The 20,140-nt window shown below is 47.1% G+C and overlaps 1 protein-coding gene across 4 annotated transcripts in view; it reads right to left on the bottom strand.

Moving 5' to 3' along the window:
• Positions 1-975: 975 nt before the first annotated feature.
• Positions 976-20,140, bottom strand: part of TRAF1 (TNF receptor associated factor 1) — a 35,363-nt gene continuing 16,198 nt past the window's right edge. For 2 of the 4 annotated variants that reach the window (XM_084821292.1, XM_084821294.1), the window contains 6 exons: positions 17,221-17,286; positions 15,862-16,269; positions 11,046-11,223; positions 8,384-8,532; positions 2,253-2,809; positions 982-1,639 (listed from right to left, as the gene is read on the bottom strand). In XM_084821292.1, coding sequence (XP_084677418.1) covers positions 2,591-2,809; positions 8,384-8,532; positions 11,046-11,223; positions 15,862-16,269; positions 17,221-17,286 — 1,020 coding nt within the window. In that variant the 3' untranslated portion in view covers positions 982-1,639; positions 2,253-2,590. Of the gene's footprint in view, positions 1,640-2,252; positions 2,810-8,383; positions 8,533-11,045; positions 11,224-15,861; positions 16,270-17,220; positions 17,287-20,140 lie in introns of all 4 variants that reach the window. The other 2 variants (XM_084821293.1, XM_084821295.1) reach the window with 2 other exon arrangements.

The raw sequence follows: 20,140 nt of genomic DNA on the forward strand, positions 1-20,140 counted from the left end.
GCTAAAAGGTGAGGATCAAAACTACAGGTTATACCAAGGGAAAAAAATCCTTCTATACAAATATAACAAAGAACACAATAATAAAACTGAGTATATATAAACTCACATCAAAATAAAACATGTGTCAGTTACCAAGTATGGGGATAAACCTATTTCTAAGCTCAGTCGTTACGTACAGTAAATGTTGAAAGGCAGAGGAAAACAACATACCAATCTATTGTAACCCAAGAAGAATGTCTTACAGATGAACACTGTTAATTGCCAAACTCCTTTCAACCCTACGGTCTCCTTCAGTGGCGCATCTAAGGACTTAGAGCTTTCTGCACAAGGCATTTATTCTGTGCTTGTGACTCCTCACTCAGAGTAGTTTGTGGGTCCTTTACATGATGTCATCATCCTCCAGGGCCTCTCCCACTCTTTGCAACCATTTTAGCAGGCTTTTTTCTAACAAGGAAAGTCTGGTATATCCTGAATGGTGCCATGAAACCCTGGTATATTTGCGCAATACCACTATACCACCATGCCACCTAATGGCTTGTGTAATAGACCATATAGAAAGGCAGAGAAAAAAAACTCTGAGTTCAAAACACACGTAGAAGAGCCAATCTTAATCCCACAAAGAATCCGGAAGCTGAAGTCTCGGTAAAATGGCAGGTTAAAATCCTCATGTAGAAAAGCCCCTAGAGTAGTGGTTCAGTATGAATTGAGAAGACGCAGTATCTAAGCTGATTTATATCAGAGCACATGCTCTTAAAAATAAAATAATTAAATTTTTGCATCTCATTTATATTTTCCCTTAACTTTAGAAAAAAAGTTTGTTAACCTTACTCTAAATGGAGCTCAACACAAAATTAAAAGGAATACTGTGAAAGGTTCTTCTAATTAGACTTAAGGAGCCTGAAAAAAAACTCTTCTAAAGAGTCCAAGCAGCAATTACACATCTATGTATCAAATAAATAAAACACACCAAGCCTACCCCATATACCTGAAAATTTTATTGAAATGCCTTCAACTGTAGAATCATAGAATCATAGAATAGTAGGGTTGGAAGGGGCCTATAAGACCATCGAGTCCAACCCCCTGCTCAGTGCAGGAATCCAAGTCAGAGCATCCCTGACAGGTGGCTGTCCAGCCTCGTCTTGAATGCCTCCAGTGTAAGAGTCACCATACCATACTAAGCGACCATGGAACATAATCCTACCAAAATGTGGCGTTAGATCTAATGCAACAAAGTAAACATTTCATCTACCAATTCCACACATCACAACCGTAAAATTTACAGACGAAAAAGCAAGCAACAATGGCAAGAAAGTTACTGTATCCAGAAGAACCAATCTGCAAAAAGACAGGCTAATATTGATTAAAGGACTGCTAGCCAATCAATATCATGAAGCCCGTTTGGGATTCATGTTCTAGGTTTATGAATCCAATAAACCTCCCTCTGCTTTACTTTATTGTATAGTTCTTTCCCTTAGGCTCGTATATGTTCTGGGCACTAGAACCTTAAGCTCCTCTCATTACTAGAAATGTTGGGTCATAGAGGCCTGATGTTCGCCAGTTAAGAGCCTAAGAACAGCCCTGCTGAATCAAACCAGAGCCCTATCTAGTCCAGCATTGTATTCACACAGTGGCCAACCAGCTGCCCTTTGGGAAACCCACAAGCAAGATACGACTGCAACAGCACCCATGTTCCCCAGAAACTGGTGTGCATAGGCATACTGCCTCTGATACTGGCGGTAGCACGTAGCCATCAGGACTAGTAGCCATGGATAATCTTCTCCAGGAATTTCTCTATCCCCCTTTTAAAGCCATCCAAACTGGTGGCCATCACTACATCTTCAGGCAGCGAATTCCATAGTTCAACTATGCCTTCTGTGAAGGACTTCCTTGTATCTGTCCCAAATCAGCCACCAATCAACTTCATGGGATGACCCCAATGGGTTCTAGTATTATGGGAGAGGGAGAAAAACGTCTCCCTATCTACATCTCCACTTCAGCTATGGAGTTCGCGTCCACAAGATGTTGTAGGCACCAATTTGGATGGCTTTAAAAGGGGGTTAGACAAATCCCTGGGGGAGAAGGCTATCAATGGCTACTAGTCCTGATGGCTTTATGGAACCTCCAGTATCAAGGGCAGTATGCCTGTGTACACCAGTTGCTGGGGAACATGGGTGGGAGGGTGCTGTTGCACTCATGTCCTGCTTGTGAGTTTCCCGTGGGCAGCTGGTTGGCCACTGTGTGAACAGATGGACCCCTTGGTCTGATCCAGCACAGCTCTTCTTATGTTCAGCACTTTGTCGTGGCAGCCACTTTCAGCTTTTGCAGTGAAGCAAACCATCAAAATGACACAAAACGCACTGCGCCCACACACACACACACTGGACAGGAATTCATGACACAGAGCAGGAGGTTGGAGGTAGGAAAGGAGGCTGGAGGTTGGAGGCAGGAAACTGGGGGCACCCCCATCTCCAGTTTGCAGCCTGAAGATGATTGCTAAATCAGCCCTCCGTCTCTGGAGGTGTTTCTGATGCAGCCCCCTGCCCTCAATTCTTCACCAGCCCCTGCTTCAAATCCACTCCAGTCGGAGGGTTCACGAACTGGCTTCTGTGACACACTTGAGGAAAAGGCAACCGTCTCTTAGATAGGCATATTTGGGCGATTGTAATTTGGCCAAAGAAACGAACCGGGGGAAACCACTGGCCTCGTTCATATCAGTCACAGGCCGCTGAAACGAAGCAGATGTTGGATCTGGGTCGATCACATTAAGGAGGTGGTCTCCGTTGTTCTGGCTGAGCAACGTAAAGGTGATCTGTGAGGCAGCGGAGGGGAGAGAAAGAAGAGTGGGTTAGGTTTCGGAGGAAAATGAGCTCAACCTGATGTGCAAAAAAAAAACCAAACCCCTCTGCGTTGCGCGTGCACATCCGTGTGTTTTGGTTCTCACTTATCTTTAATAAGCAAATGCATTGCAGTGGCAGGTGCTCACTCAACAAGCAAAAGGAGCCTTTCCCACCTCTCAAGGCCACCAGATGGAAAAACAAGAGAGAGAGAGATGGCACAGACTTTTCAGCAGGAAAATGTTTGCAAACTACGACAAATCCATCTGAATACCTTCCTACAGGGGAGCCGTGGGTGGGGGAAGTACCGCCGCTTTAGGAATGGCTCGTTCAGGAAACAGAAATGGTGGGTGCAAAGCTTCTTTCGTCTACCTGGCCACCTCTCTGCCTTGCTTCCGTCTCTCTGAGGTCAGGTGGAAGACATTTGCTGGCCCTGCTACACAAGACCACTTTGGGAAATGATGCAGGATGGATCAGGGGGCCTTGCACACAAAGAAGAGGGGCTCTACCACTGAGCACAACATTTCTGGCCTACGTTTGTTCGAGGAGATACAACATTATCGGCTTTTAGCACTGGGTACGCCGTTTCCACGCTTGTGGTGGCAGCACGGAACCTGGGTTTGTGGTGCAAAAACATGAAACTAGCACAAGCTTTTGGTGTAGGGTTGGAGGGGATACCAGATGTTGGGCAGTGGTGCTGACAGGACAGGATTGGGGGGAAGAGGACCATGGACAAACCAAGCCACAACCATAGAACAAGCCATGGGTTTCAAGGTGGCTTTTAAACCCCCCCAGCCACCCATCCCCGCCAAGTTTGGACGTCACGACAACCTGCGTCTGGTGAGGGTAATTATGCCAAATAGGCGGCTCACAACTGGCACACGCGGGGAGGGAAAATAAGCCACCTGTGTCACCAAGCTTAGGTGGGGTCCCCTTCAGCTTTGCATGCAGGGCAACTGCAAGGGCTGGCCCTCCCATTAGACAAAGTGAAGCAGTTGCTTCAGGCGGCAGATGCTGGGAGACGGCAGCAATGTGTTGGGAGGACAGAGATGTGGGCCGTGCGGTCTGCTCTGCACCCTCTAAGTTTGTCTGCTGCCTTCAGGTGTGCTGGAAGATACTGTCCCAACATCAGCACTGAAGACAGATTCACCTGCCAGTCCAGTCAGCTTTTGGGCATGGGATGGGAGGGGTACCATCTTGTCTTCTGCCTCAGGCAGCGAAAAGTCTTGGGCCAGTCCTGGCAACTGCCCATCTCACCCATCCCTAAGGACATCCCTGACCCGGACAGGAGACTAAGCAGAATTACCCTGGTCGCCATCTTCCCCACTATGGTGAAATGTATTGCATTTCTATTTAAATGACTGTAACTGTTTCTAAATTTGCATCGAAACATATAAATCACATGAACTCTGGCTGAAGCAGGGAAGTTATACAGTTATAAAGGTCTGAACAAGAATGGGAGCATTTTAAGGAATTTTGGAATGTTCAACCAAGCATGTGAGGCAGAAGTCCTTTTCCTGTACTGTTGCTTAATGAAAATGGTAGTATTCATGTAAGAGATGGAGATTACAGTATTTTAAAGTTAAGCGTGTGTTAATGGAGTTTAATTGTTTCAGTGTTTTAACATAAGTGATCATCCTTAATTCTTTATGTTTCAAGAATCAATGTATTCAGTTAAACATGTATTTCTAAAAGGAAATCATTAGAAATAATTATGATAAGTAGGAAGTCACTTATTAATAAAGGCCCACTAAAGTAAATAAAATGATTAATTCCTTTCCGTGGTTAACAGATAAAGTTAGCTTGCTGACATTGTTACGTTGAATGCATTCATTCCATTTCTATACCGCCCCATAGCCAAAGCTCTTTGAGTGGTTTACAAAGAATAACAGAGCAATCCTATGTCCCCTAGACAGCATCTGGGGGAGAGAGGATTTTCCGGTTTTGCAGCTCTGAGCTCGTAGCCGGGAAACCAGGCTCCCCTCCCCTTCATAGCTCGCGTGGAGAGAACCCCACTGCTGCTATCTCTGTGCTCATAACACAGGGCATGGAGGGGTGAAAACAGGGCGTTCCTGGGGACGGGGATGGGAGGAGACCATGGAAGCTGTTTTAGACAGCTTCTTATGTGGTCTCCAGCCATGTTCCCGCCCCCTCCCCGGAGCCGCACTTAGATGCGCGAAAACACGCAACTAAAGCAAAGTGAGGCTTATGCGCATCTAAGGGAAAGTGCAGGGTGGATGCAAGGGGACTGGAAACAAAGCCCTATGAGGAGAGACTGAAAGAACTGGGCACGTTTATCCTTGAGAAGAGAAGACTGAGGGGAGATAGGAGAGCGCTCTTCAAGTACTTGAAAGGTTGTCACAGAGAGGAAGGCAGGATCTCTTCTTGATCACCCCAGAGTACAGGACACAGAATAATGGGCTCAAGTGACAGGAAGCCAGATTCCGGCTGAACGTCAAGAAAAACTTCCTGACTGTTAGAGCAATACGACAGTGGAACCACTTACCTAGGGAGGTAGCGGGCTCTCCCACACTGGAGGCATTAAAGATGAAGCTGGACAGCAACCTGTCTGGGATGCTCTGACTTGGATTCCTGCACTGAGCAGGGGGTTGGACTCGATGGTCTTATAGGCCCCTTCCAACCCTCCTATTCTATGGTTCTATGATTCTGTGATTCTTCTAACACAGAGGAAATCCTCTCCTCCGTGCTGCTTCCACCCTGCACTGGACAGGCAGTTCCCTCCGCCTTCAGGGGAGGTTGGAGGTGCCCATCAGTCTCTATAGGATTGCGCCCTAAAAGCCTTAAAAATACAATATTGTGCATAATATGAGAACCAGGGGGGTTTGTTTGTACCCAGGGCAAACACATATCATGTGGGGGCCCTTTTGAGTGGTCCTACCTCCTCCTTCCTACTGCTGCTGCTGCCACCTTTCTTGTCCTCTGTCCCTCCCAGCAGAATGGACTCAGAGGAAGAGCGCCAGTGCCAGGAGAGTGGAGAACGCTGACCAGGGGCAGCAAAGAGAAGAAGCAGCCAAGCCAGGGCTGGCTACTTCCGCCTCACCCCAAAAATGCATCACCAAACAGATAACAAGAAAGGACATGGGCTTGCCTAACATTTGCATATGCTGTTCTGTCTTCTTCAAAACTATTATTTATTCATATGCACATGTAGGCTGCAACCCTGTTCTATCCACTTACTTGGGAGAAAATCTCATTCAGTTCACCGGATGTTATTTCTGAGTAGGAATGCTTGGGATCATATGTCTCAATCAAAATTCACGGATTAATCAACTAAGGGTGGAATCCTATGCATGTTTAGACAAAAGAAAGGCCTATAACTCCCAGCATGCCCCAGCTAGCTGGGGCATGCTGGGAGTTATAGGCCTTTTTTTCTGTCTAAACATACGTAGGATTGCACCTAAAGATTTCTTTAATCAAGTGACAGGTCTATCTAGAAGACCACTGCGGGATTTAACATGACGCTGGCCACTTATCCATATTAAAAAAAAAACAACCAACAGCAAATGCAACAAGATGCGAATGCAATTTAGATGGCTTTAAAAGGGGGTTAGATAAATTCCTGGAGGAGAAGGCTATCAAAACTAGTCCTCCTGATGGCTATGTGCTCCCTCCAGTATCAGAGGCAGTGAGCCTATGTATACCAGTTGCTGGGGAACATGGGCGGGAGGGTGCTGTTGCACTCGTGTCCTGCTTGTGGGTTCCCGGTCGACAGCTGGTCAGCCACTGTGTTAACAGAATGCTGGACTACATGGACCCCTGGTCTGATCCAGCAGGGCTCTTCTGATGTTCTCCTGTTCAATTTGCATCAAGTGTACATAACGCTAATTTATAGGTATCAACACAAATTTAGACATTGATACTATAATTTCAATAGGAACGTGATACTTCTCAGCATCGTGGGGAAGACTGTGACCAGGTGAGCTGTGTGCCTGCTGCTCAGTCTGCTGACCCTTCTTAGGTTCTCCACCTTCAAACTGGACAGCCCTTAGGTCCTCCACCTTAGGTTCTCCACCTTCAAACTGGACAGCCCTTAGGTCCTCCATCTTAGGTTCTCCACCTTCAAACTGGACAGCCCTTAGGTCCTCCACCTTAGGTTCTCCACCTTCAAACTGGACAGCCCTTAGGTCCTCCACCTTAGGTTCTCCACCTTCAAACTGGACAGCCCTTAGGTCCTCCACCTTAGGTTCTCCACCTTCAAACTGGACAGCCCTTAGGTCCTCCACCTTAGGTTCTCCACCTTCAAACTGGACAGCCCTTAGGTCCTCCACCTTAGGTCCTCCACCTTAGGTTCTCCACCTTCAAACTGGACAGCCCTTAGGTCCTCCACCTTAGGTTCTCCACCTTCAAACTGGACAGCCCTTAGGTCCTCCACCTTAGGTTCTCCACCTTCAAACTGGACAGCCCTTAGGTCCTCCACCTTAGGTTCTCCACCTTCAAACTGGACAGCCCTTAGGTCCTCCACCTTAGGTTCTCCACCTTCAAACTGGACAGCCCTTAGGTCCTCCACCTTAGGTTCTCCACCTTCAAACTGGACAGCCCTTAGGTCCTCCACCTTAGGTTCTCCACCTTCAAACTGGACAGCCCTTAGGTCCTCCACCTTAGGTTCTCCACCTTCAAACTGGACAGCCCTTAGGTCCTCCACCTTAGGTTCTCCACCTTCAAACTGGACAGCCCTTCAAATAAAGGGCACCTTCAAAGAGCGGACTGCCCCCTGACAGACCTTCAAATAAAGAGCTGTAGTAGGACACATGGCCACCCTAAGCCAGGCAGCTCCAAGGCACATCAACAAGCCCTGGCAAGTGCCTGGTGATACTGACACCGGGCTCTGTCATTTGCTCAAGCTGCGAGACAGGGGCAGGGAAGAGCAAATAAGATCACTGAGGGAAGCACATCTAGAGCTGTGCACAAACGGCCTCTCAAAATTCTCCAGCCTATTTGTGGGCAGAGAAACTGAGGTGACAATTTCACTGAAAAATTTCACTGACAATTTCTCCAACAGTTTCTCACAGATAGGGCTCACTATTGGCAGGGGTTGTAGCACAGCTTCTTTCTTTTTTCCTAAGGGTTTTTGGTTTATTGCACTGCTCCTGCAAGTGGCAACAGCATCAACTGTGGTGAGGCTTCCACTTTTCTGAGGCAGAATTTTGAATTTCTTTTGCTGGTATTTTTGAGCTTACCTAATCACTGTGAGGTGGCCAAGGGTGCCGTGTGTTTTCTCTCTCTGTATTACACATCCTTCCATTGCTCTGCAGCCTCCCAGGCCACCTGAAGGGCGGGAAGCAGGGGAGGCTACAGTCTGCCACAGAGATCATTGTATAATGACAGATAGGACACTCATGCACATTCCTCAGCCACCTCATAAGTAAGGTAAACACAAGACCCCAAACCCAGCCCACGAGAGCTTCTCCGAAATTTCTCCTCCTTTAAATTTATTTTCGAAAGCCATTTCTTTTCTATTGAATTGAATGAGAATGGTCGGGGAAAGGTGGGAGAAATTTTCAGCACAGCACTAAGCGCATCTCCTTTACCTTGTGTGAGAAAGGCCACTGGAGCAGAGCATCATAGCCCCCTTTGAGTAGCACAATGAAGAGTGAGACATGCGTCCCCTTGCCTCTCCCTTCGCCGTTCAGGTAAATCTTCATGCAGAGTTTGTAACCATATCGTGAAGTGTAGAATGCTGAAAACAAGGAGAACTAGGAAGTTAAGGACCAGTCAGAATTCTCAGATATTTCCTCTGGGGAGAAAAGAAAAGAAATGATAGACAGATGCCAATATGCCAAGTATCAAAGATCGTATATCCAGGGTGTGGGGCAGGAGGCAGAGCTGTCCATCCTGTCCCCATCCATAAATGGTTTTACCCACTTACCTGGGAATGAGCACCATTGAACTATTATTATTATTATTATTATTATTATTATTATTATTATTATTATTATTAACATTTCTATACCTCCCAATAGCTGGAGCTCTCTGGGCAGTTTACAAAGATTAAAAACATAAAAAATACAATATACAGAGATTTATAACCATTTACATTAAAAAAAACATGAACAGACAATATACACAAAAGAAACATATATCAAAACAACTTCAAACAAACAATCTCAAAAGCAAACAACCATAAGTATAAGACATTCCGGGATCAATTAAAACTTAGCATATGCTGCTGAATGCCAGGGAGAAGAGAAAGGTCTTAACCTGGTGCCGAAAAGATAACAATGTTGGCGCCAGGTGGGCCTCGTTGGGGAGATCATTCTACAATTTGGGGGCCCCCACCAAAAAGGCCCTCTCCCCCTTGTTACCGTCTTCCAAGCTTCTCTCGGTGTAGGCAGCTGGAGGAGGGCCTTAGATGTTGAGTGTAGTATACGGGTAGGTTCGTGTCGGGAGAGGGCCTAAAAATATTTAGGTTTAATTGACAAATTTTGAGTAAGAAGTTATCTTCTCAAAGGTATGATTCAGAATTGATGTCCTGTAGCCTGGAAGATGTATGTGTATGCCTTTTTTGACATGTTCTAATTATTTAGGAATGTTTAGTAACAAGGAGATAATTAAGACTGTGAGCCCTTATTTATGGGACTGTAAATAATATTAGCTATAAGGTAATTTCTACACTGTGCTGATTTTAGAATGTGGGTGTTTCTTATTAGAAGCTCACCAGGTCTGTGTACCTGTCAACTGAACAGCCTGTTCAGAACTGAATGGGGAACTTGGTACTTAGCATGAGATCTCTCCTTAAGAACTGTTGAGGAAAACACTCAGCAACAGCCAAATCCATAACAAGATGTTTGCGGGAAGCCCATAAGTACAGCGTGAAGCCCGCTCCACCTGTCCCCCCCAACACATGCTGCCTTTGTACCTGGAGATTTCTGTTTAGCCATCTTGGAATGCACCCTCTGCCCTGCAGCAGTTCCTTTTCTGGCCGATGGATGGAAACAGATGGGTCTCTTCCCCTTGCTGTGATGTTTTGTGTACAAAATTATGCCTGGTGTGGAGAATGTGGGTAGGGAGACATTTTTCTCCCTCTCTCATAATGCTAGAACCCCATGGCGTCATCCCATGAAGCTGATTGCGGGGAGATTCAGGACAGATCAAAGGAAGGGCTTCTTCGCACAGCACTAAGTCAAACTATGGAATTCGCTACCACAGGATGTGGTGATGGCCACCCATTTGGATGGCTTTAAAAGGGGGTTAGACACATTCCTGGAGGAGGAGGCTATCAATGGCTACTAGTCTTGATGGCTATGTGCTACCTCTAGGACCAGAGGCAGTGAGCCTATGTACACCAGTTGCCGGGGAACATGGGTGGGAGGGTGCTGTTGTGCTTGTGTCCTGCTTGTGGGTTTCGTGTGGGCAGCTGGCCGGCCACTGTGTGAACAGAAGCTGGACTAGATGGACCCTTGGTCTGATCCAGCAGGGCTCCTCTTATGTTCTTATGTTCTTCCTGGGAGGCAGGGGGTGCGGCCTCCCAGGGGCCCTTGGTCACCTGGCTGATGGACAAGGCCAGAGTAGGCTTCCCTTCAGCTCCAAAGTCAAGTCCTTTGCCCGATTGCTTGTTGCCCAGTTTATCATGGTCAAGCTGGGTGAGACAATGGAGATTGGAGATGGACGGTACGGTAGGGTACAGGGGTGATTTAGATTGAGGCTGGGGAAGAGGGTTATTAACCCTTTAACCTGCACTGTTTTCCTGCTGGGAATCATTCACTTTAAATTATTTTTAGGCCACCTATAGGGGTGGAACCAGCTGCAGCTACTCTTTGCCCTGCTAGGGGATGTTTACAGCTGTTTCATCTGCCCCCAAATTCCACCTCTCTTTGGGTCTGGTACTCCTCCCAATGCACCTGAGAGATGTGAGAGAACGTGAGGCTAACCAGATGGTGTCAGACTGCATCTGCCATCGGCCCTGGCTGGCATGTCCAGTGGTGAGAGATGGACGACGGAGTCACAGCCTGGGGGGAGAGCATATGCTCCCCATATTTGCATTGAAGGCATCAACCCTCTTTCTTAAAAACGATGTCACACACATAGCCAAGCCAAGCCTTCCCCAACCTGGTGCCCTCCAGATGTTTGGCCATACAGCTCCCATCATCTCTGGCTGTCAGCCATGTGGGCTGATGCTGGCCGATGGGAGTTGTAGGCCAAAACATCTGGAGCAATTCGGGTCGGGTAAGGCTGCTTTAGACAGAGGCTTACCAGGAGACTGGAAGCTGCACGTCTTCCCACGCACTGCTTCATAGCACTTCTGATGCACGTCTGTGATCTTCCAGAGAAAGATGCCGTCATAGGAAGCTTGTTCAGACAAGTGAAGCCTCTCCTGGAGCCTGCCGAGGGCCTCATCTTTCTGCGTGAGGCATCGCTGGAGATCGGCAACCTTGGAGAGAGGAAGAGTTTGTTCTTTAGGGTTGCAAGAGTGCCTGCTTATGGGGGCTGTGTAGGCAGCAGAGGAGATGGAGGAAGGGGCAGGATGCAGGCCTACTCACATCATCCCTGGGGCACAGGAAGTGCCAGTCACAAACCTCCAGCTGGCTTGGCCAAAGGCTGCCGTTTGGTGCCTGTCCTTTCCAAATGCAACTGTAATTGCGCTGCATGTGGGGGTCGGGAAACTGCAGGTAGGGCAGAATGTGGCTGCTAGGTCACTAGCTCAGGCAGGGCATTATGTGATCGTGTCACACCTGTGCTGGCTCCCAGTCCATTTCTGGTTCAGTTCAAAGTGCTGGTTTTGACCGTGAACGCCCTCCATGGCTTAGGGTCAGGGGACTTGATAGACTGCCTGTCTCTGTGGCTGTTCACACAACATGCTAACCCACACTCAATGTACTTGAGTGTTCCAGGTACTTGCGGATGAGACTGGAGGACAGCCTGCAGAGGAAGAATCACAGGAAGAATCACTCTACATGAGAGTGAGCAAGAGGCTGAAGGTCAGTCAAACAGAGGCGATGAAACCCAGGCCTACAACAACAAGAAGAGAAGAGTGGTAGTAGTGGGAGACTCCTTGCTGCATGGGATCGAGACCCAAGTATGTCACGAAGACCCGTGGACTTGCCAGGTATGTTGTCTCCCGGGAGGATGAATTAGAGACGTGACTGCAAGGTTGCCTGCACTCATAAAGCCCGCTGACAGGTATCCCTTTCTTCTCATCCAAGTGGGAACAAATGATACCGCCAAGCGGAGCTACGAAGAAATCACGTCAGACTTTGAAGCTTTGGGAAGGAAACTCAAGAATGTTGGGGCCCAGATAGTTTTCTCATCCATCCTTCCAGTAGTTAGAAGGGGATAGAAAGGGAATGAAAAATACTCTGGGTGAATGACTGGCTACGAAGGTGGTGCCGACGAGAGAGATTTGGATTCTGGGACCACGGGCTATACTTCCTGGAAGATGGGCTGTTGGCAAGGGATGGGTTGCACCTCACAAAGGATGGGAAGAATGTGTTTGGCCACAGCATGAAGAACTTCATCAGCAGGGCTTTAAACTGAATCCTACGGGGAAGGGAGATGTAATGTTGGGGGTAACAATGGACATAGGCGCATGCACTGCAACGGAGAGAACAGCTCTGATAGCGCCCAATAATAGTCTTCAGACACATGTAGGAAGAAAGCCAGACTATGAAGCACATAGTCTTCGATGTCTATGTACTAATGCCCAGAGTATGGGAAACAAACAGAACGAACTTGAACTCTTAATACAGGAGGGAAATTATGACTTGATAGGTATAACTGAGACTTGGTGGGATGACTCTCATGACTGGAATACAGCAATTGAAGGATATAACTTGTTCAAAAAGAACAGGAGGAACAGAAAGGGAGGTGGGGTTGCACTGTATGTGAAAAATACATATCTCTGCACAGAAATACAGGAGGATGAGCTTGGTAGCCCCATCGAGAGCATCTGGATCAAAATAAATGGAGCAAAGAATAAAAGGAACCTGGTGGTTGCAGTTTACTACCGGCCACCCAACCAAGGAGAAGACGAGGATGAAACTTTTGAAAAGCAAATAGCCAGTGTTTTAAGGAAGCATGATGTAGTAGTAATGGGGGACTTCAATTTCCCCGATATTTGTTGGGAGACAAATTCTGCAAAACATGGCCCCTCCAGGAAATTCCTGACTTGTGTGGCGGATAACTTCCTCCTACAGAAAGTAGAGGGAGGAACTAGAGGATCGGCTATCCTTGACTTGATCCTAACCAACAGAGATGACTTAGTGGATAAAGTAGCAGTTACAGGAACTCTGGGGGAAAGCGACCATGTTGTACTTGAGTTCTTGGTTCTAAGGGAAGCAAAAGCCGAGTGTAGTCAAACGCGTACCCTGGATTTTAGGAAAGCTGATTTTAATAAACTCAGAACAATGATCAGTAAGGTCCCATGGCAAGCGATGATAGCGAGAAAAGGAGTCCAAGATGGGTGGGAGCTTTTAAAAAAGGAAATTCTCAAGGCACAATCACAAGCAATTCCAACAAGAAGAAAAGGTGGAAGACAACAGAAGAAGCCAATGTGGCTTCACAAAAAGCTTAGGGGTGACCTGAAAACAAAAAAGGACACATATAGGATGTGGAAAGAAGGCCAAGTAACAAAGGAAGAGTACAGGCAGATAGCACAGAATTGCAGGGATGGCGTCAGGAAGGCTAAAGCTGAGAACGAGCTGAGGTTAGCGGGGGATGCTAAAAACAACAAAAAGGCTTTCTTCAGCTACGTGCATAGTAAAAGGCAGAGGAAAGAAATGGTGGTTCAGCTATTAAATAAGGATGGAAAAACGATGACAGATGTCAAAGAAAAGGCAGAGGTGCTCAATTCCTACTTTGGCTCAGCCTTCTCCCAAAAGAGGGTCTATGACCCCCCTGGAAAGGCGAAGTACAGGCTGAAGGGGCAGGATTGCAGCTTGAGATCGATAGGCATATGGTCAAGGAACACCTAATTACTTTGAATGAGTTCAAATCTCCAGGGCCAGATGAACTGCATCCTAGAGTCATAAAGGAACTGGCAGAAGAACTCTCAGAACCGCTGTCTATTCTCTTTGAGAAATCATGGAGGATGGGGGAAGTGCCAGATGACTGAAGGAGGGCTAACGTTATCCCTATCTTCAAAAAGGATAAAAAGGAGGAACCTGAGAACTACAGACCAGTCAATCTGACATCAATCCCTGGGGAAATTCTGGAGCAGATGATAAAGCAATCCATCTGTAAGCACCTTGAAAACAATGCAGTGATTACTCGAAGCCAACATGGATTTGTCGAAAACAAGTCCTGCCAGACAAATCTGATCTCATTTTTTGATCAAGTAACCTCCCTTGTAGACTGTGGGAATGCTGTAGACATCATATACCTCGACTTCAGCAAAGCTTTCGACAAAGTGCCCCATGATCTCCTGATGAGCAAACTAGCTCAAAGTGGGCTAGATGAAACAACAATCCGGTGGATCCACAGTTGGCTACAGAATCGGACTCAAAGAGTGCTTATCAATGGGATCTTCTCAAATTGGGGAGAGGTAACGAGTGGGGTACCGCAGGGCTCAGTCCTGGGCCCAGTGCTCTTCAACATTTTTATTAATGACTTGGAGGAGGAGGTGCAGGGAACGCTGATCAGATTTGCAGATGACACAAAATTGGGCGGGATAGCTAATTCTTTGGAAAACAGAAGCAAAATTCAAAGTGATCTTGATAGACTGGAGCACTGGGCAGAAAACAACAGAATGACATTTCATAGGAATAAATGCCAAGTTCTGCACCTAGGAAAAAGAAACCAAATGCACAGTTACAAGATGGGGGATACGTGGCTCAACAACACTACAAGTGAGAAAGATCTTGGAATTGTTGTCGATCACAAGCTGAATATGAGCCAACAATGTGATGTGGCTGCAAAAAAGGCAAATGCTATTTTGGGCTGCATTCATAGAAGCATCGCTTCCAAATCCCGGGAAGTACTAGTTCCCCTCTACTCAGCACTGGTTAGGCCTCATCTGGAGTACTGTGTCCAGTTCTGGGCACCACACTTTAAGAAGGATGCAGACAAACTGGAGAGGGTTCAGAGGAGGGCAACAAAGATGATCAGGGGACTGGAAACAAAGCCCTGTGAGGAGAGACTGAAGGAACTGGGCATGTTGAGCCTTGAGAATAGAAGGCTGAGGGGAGATAGGATAGCGCTCTTCAAGTACTTGAAAGGTTGTCACAGAGAGGAAGGCCAGGATCTCTTCCTGATCATCCCAGAGTGCAGGACATGGAATCATGGGCTCAAGTGACAGGAAGCCAGATTCCAGCTGAATATCTGGAGAAACTTCCTGACTGTTAGAGCAATATGACAATGGAACCCATGACCTGGGGAGGTGGTGGGCTCTCCCACACTGGAGGCCTTCAAGACGAGGCTGGACAGCCATCTGTCAGGGATGCCCTGACTCGGATTCCTGCACTGAGCAGGGGGTTGGACTCGATGGCCTTGTAGGCCCCTTCCAACCCTACTATTCTATGATTCTATGAGTGTGGGCGGTTTTGAACCGTGGGTGGTTGGATGAACCCTGGGTTAGTGTGTTGTCTGAACTCAGCACATCTTCCGCAGGGTGGGTTATCATGTTGTCTGAATGCAGCCAGGGTGACCTGTTAACCATGCAGTGTGGCTTGTTAACCACCCTGAACAACCCAACAACTAACTATGGGTTCCCAAAGTGGCTTGTTCAAGAAAAATAAGCCACACCGCATGGTTAACAAGCCACCCAGACAACACGCTAACCCACGGTTCAACAAACAACCCATGGTTCAAAACAACCCACACTCAACCACTGAGTGTGGGTTAACGTGTTGTGTGAACAGCCCCACTATGTGCCATGCATTAAGTTCCTGAGTGGGGATCCTCCTGCGGGTGCCCCTGCCGTCTGAGGTGAGGTAGGGTATTACCAGGGAGAGGGTCTTCTCAGTGGTGGCACCTGAGTGGTGGGATCAAACCCGCAACCTCCAGCATTCAATGCATATGCTGTGCCACTGAGCCTGAGCCCTTGCCTGACACTCCACCTTGGGTAGACCTTTACCTTCAGCTGCAGGCCATGAATCATATCCTGGTTAAGGCCCCTGTGGCCCTGGAATGCCATGACTGTCTGGCGAGAAGTGGCCATCTCCTTGCTCAGCACAGATGCAATGTCTTGGCACACCTCCAGCTTGCTCTCCAGCAAGGAGACTCTCTTTGCTCGCCATGAGAGGGTTCGCCAGCTCGCTGCCTCCTCATATAAAGGCAGCCTTGGGAAACAGTCCACTTCCAAGGTCCCCTGAAACTTCACGCTGAACATCCCTGTCAAAACCCTGGAGTCGGTTAAGCCTGTGTTAACACCACCACCTGCAGGGTACAAACTTTCCCTCAGTTGCTTGGTGTGCTGGAGCAAGAGTGCTGAGTGGATCCCCAGTGCATTTTTCTCATGATCTTTTCTGTCTTCTGTGTGTCCCTGTCGGGAAGAGACAAGACTCCATTGATATGACAAAGCCACAATGCCTCGCTCACGTTTGACCAAGCCCAGCGTCACCACCTGACATCCTAGGGCAGTTGCTGAGGCCCAGCAACCTGTCTGGGCCCACAAGCGCTGAGGCCTGCCCTTCGTCTACATGCCAGCCCCCACACCAGCCAGCAGGGTCTACAAGTAGCCCTTTCAGTTTCCCACAATGTCCTGGAGTGACACCACAACAGACACCCCAGGGCATTGTGAGAAATCACAATGGTGGCTCCTACCCACCCTTAGAGTGCTGCCACCACCTTCACTTCTAAAGACCCCTAACAGAGCCCACATCGGGATTCCCAACCCCAGAATGACCACAGCAACGTATGGAAATGCCCCCCTATATACACCCAGTTGACCCAGGGGTTGGACTCGATGGTCTTATAGGCCCCTTCCAAGCCTACTATTCTATGATTCTATGACCCCTAAGAACTTTCGAGGAGGCCATGTTGGCTGTGCTGCGACCAAACAAATGTCACCACATAACATCTCAAAAAAAGTGGGACTTCTCAGGAGGGGCTCCCACCATCTGAAGTACCACCACCCCACCCTATAAGGTATGGTTTGGGAGGCAGAAAACACGATGTCTTTTAAATGCCTCCTGAAAATGCACCTGTTTACACAATCTTTTCCTTGCTTATAGTTGGTGATCATGATGCTGCTTCATTTCGTTGTTTCTCTTGATCTAACATTTGTTGCAGAAAGCTGAAATGTTTTCGTATCGTATTATATATACATTTCTAACTGCGATTTTTAATTTTTGAATGTAATTTTACCATATGAAGCAGCATACAAGTATTACAAGGAAACAAATAAATACATAAAAATGTGTTATTTATTCCTGCCCTAGCTCCATTCCTCTTCCCCTGTGGGATTCCTAGAGGGTTCAGATAGTGGTGTTACCTTGAACTGGCATCCGATCCTGGAAAAGCGACACCCTTCTTCACTGACAGAAACCATGGCAAGATTCTGTTCAGGAGAGGACAGGTAAAAGAATTTTAAAAATATGAATCATAACCTATTATGTTAAACAATAGATGTTAACATCTGTCCCTACATAGCAGGGACAGATAACATTACATCTGTTTGCTGATACTTGTCTCCGGTGGACCCCTCCGGCCCTATTTCGGCTTTTGGGGAAACCGTGTAGGTCCCTTTTAAAAATCTCATCAAACGCACACACACATGCAGGGCCAGGCTTAGGGGTGGGTGAGCTGGGCAGTCGCCCAGGGCGCCGAACTGCGGAGGACACCAAGCTGAGCTCAGTGGCTGTGTTTTTTGAATGTGCCGTCTGCAGTGAGCCAGGGTGCCAAAAAGCAAATGTCTGTAACCTTTCTTTCAAGGTTCTACAGGTTGTACGTTGGCTTGGGTTCCTTAAGGAGGAAAATAGCAGGATAAAATGTAATAATGTAATAATAATAATAATGTAATAACTACAAGCATCATCCTCCTTCAGTTAGCTTTAAAGTACATCTCTTTTTCAATTTCCACTTTGATTCCATTTGCGCTAGGTAAGAATCAGCCTTACTTTGAGGCAACGTTACCGAGCACTTAGCTCTTAGAATCCTGTAAATATAATAAGCACTGTATAAATAACAAAATAAAGCTGTGAGCTGTAAGGGGTCAGCTGGACCCCTTACCGTTTTTATTTATAACTTTTCTTGATGATTTTTAAAGATAAAAATAATGGACATTCTAAAGGAATGCTTACCAAAAGATAGGAACTGCTACAAAACAAAAAATACTGTAAGTAAAACCTGAGATAGGTCTGCTGTGTTGCACAGCGCACCGCCACTGCTCAGAATGTGGCTGTTTGAACTTTGGCTTGTAGCATAATGGCTGAGAGATCAAAGTTTGGAGCAACGTTGTTCTTGATGGATATCACACCTGCACCATAAATGCTCTGGATGGCCCTGCAAAAATGATGGGGTGGGGGGCACCAAAGCCACTCCTCACCTAGAGCACTATTTAGGGCTGGTGTCACCTTCCTTCATCCTCTCCCTTCACAACCAACACACTCCAGGAAACAAGGCTTCAGGCTAACATTAGTTAAGGACTACCTTCTTTACAAATGCAGATTCTCAGAAACTCTCAGACTGCAATGAAACAGCTAATCCACACATCTATGAATATCAACAGAGGAGACAAAGTGGGAGAAGTTGCCAGCAGTCTGGGCATGAACTTCTTGGCCAGACTAGCTTCGCAGGGATGCCCCTCCCTTAGGGTGGCTCCCTCTTACGTTGGCTTCCACGAGTGGCCAACCTGGGAGAACGTCTGACCGCTGCCTCTGATTTTTCCCTCTTTGCTCTGCAAGAGACCCTAGCATCGCTCAAGTCACACCCCTCGCACTCGTCCTCCTCCAAACCCTGAGTTCTAATGGGGGAGGAATGGGGGAGCAGTTCAGGCTGGGCCATCTGTGTGTCAAGGTCTTGGGAAGAAAGTCTGGAGCATTCTGGCGCCCTTGGACTACAATTCCCATCATCCCTGACCATGCTGGTTGGGGCTAATGGGAGTTGGAGGCCAGAACATTAGGAGGGCACCAGGTTGAGTACAATCCAGTGGGCTATAGCATTCCATGCTGCACAACTGTATGGCACTGTTGTCTGCCTTCCATCAGCCGAAAGCTTCTTTCCGAAAGATTCTCAGTGGATGAACTTTCAGTGGATTTTTGAAATTAAAGGATGTTGGAGACTGGGGGGTGGGGGAGGTTGTGTCAGGTTGCTACCTTTAAAAAAAAATCTGGATTTGTTCCAGTGCCTCTTTTAACATCCTGACAACACACAGAACTTTAGAAAGTGAAGCTTTTATTGGCATGCAGAGAGGAGCAGTGAGGAAAGTATGACCTGCTAAATGATTCTGCATTGGGCTGCTGTTAAACGCTCAGGCACAGAGCCAGCAAAAAGGTTGGCTGCACTGTCTATGTGTGCAGGGAAGGGGGGAGGTGGCTGTTCATTGTCCACTATTCTTTGACCTCCACAGTCATGGAGGTTGCAGATATATGTTGGCTGATGCCTATAATGACCCCATGGGGGTGTTGTGTGATAAAACACTGAAAGAAAGAAAGAAAGAAAGAAAGAAAGAAAGAAAGAAAGAAAGAAAGTCTTTAATGTGATGGTCGTGGCAGGCTTGTAAAAGAGCCCTAAAAAGTTGCTAGCCTGCATACACACACACACACACACACACACACACACACACAGATTACTAGCCTGCTGGAGGCTGGCAGACTATGCTGGGTGTGGAGGAAAGAGGGATCATCCCTCCACTGCCACCTTGCTGGCTCGCTAACCTGTATGCAGTTCCTTGTCGCTAGGGAAGTACGGATTTTGTTAAATCCGTTCTGTCTCTGTTTCTGTCATTGACAGAACTCCTTTTGTTGTACAAGAATTTCATCCATCTGCAAATGTGCATTTGCGCACTTGGGCATTGGTGCAAATTCTCTCTAAAAGTTAAAAAAAAAATGGTCCACAAGTCCATGCAACTCAGAAAAAGCCAGACCGCTGCAGAATCCACAGGTCAGATTCACAGAAACCTGATCTCATCTGAATCTATTGCGGATTTCTCCAACATCCCTACTTGTTGCCTGGAGCTACCAGGTTGGTGCTTAAATACAAGGCTGTCTTGTTGCGCCAAGGTTCCTTTTTTTTAGTTGTAGTGTTTAAATGTTGCACTTCTGTGCTCCTGCACATTGGTAAGACACCGCGCAAAAAGGATCTCAATGCAAGCATACATACAATCACATCAAGACAGATTTTTTTTTTTTTTAAAGAAGAGCGCTTATCGATGCGCATAGGTGCTTCAGTAATGTGGAGGGGAGAAAGAAGAT

This window comes from Heloderma suspectum, chromosome 14 (genome assembly GCF_057233095.1).
Source record: "Heloderma suspectum isolate Gila_16-S chromosome 14, 16-S_ref, whole genome shotgun sequence".
Lineage (NCBI taxonomy): Eukaryota > Metazoa > Chordata > Lepidosauria > Squamata > Helodermatidae > Heloderma > Heloderma suspectum.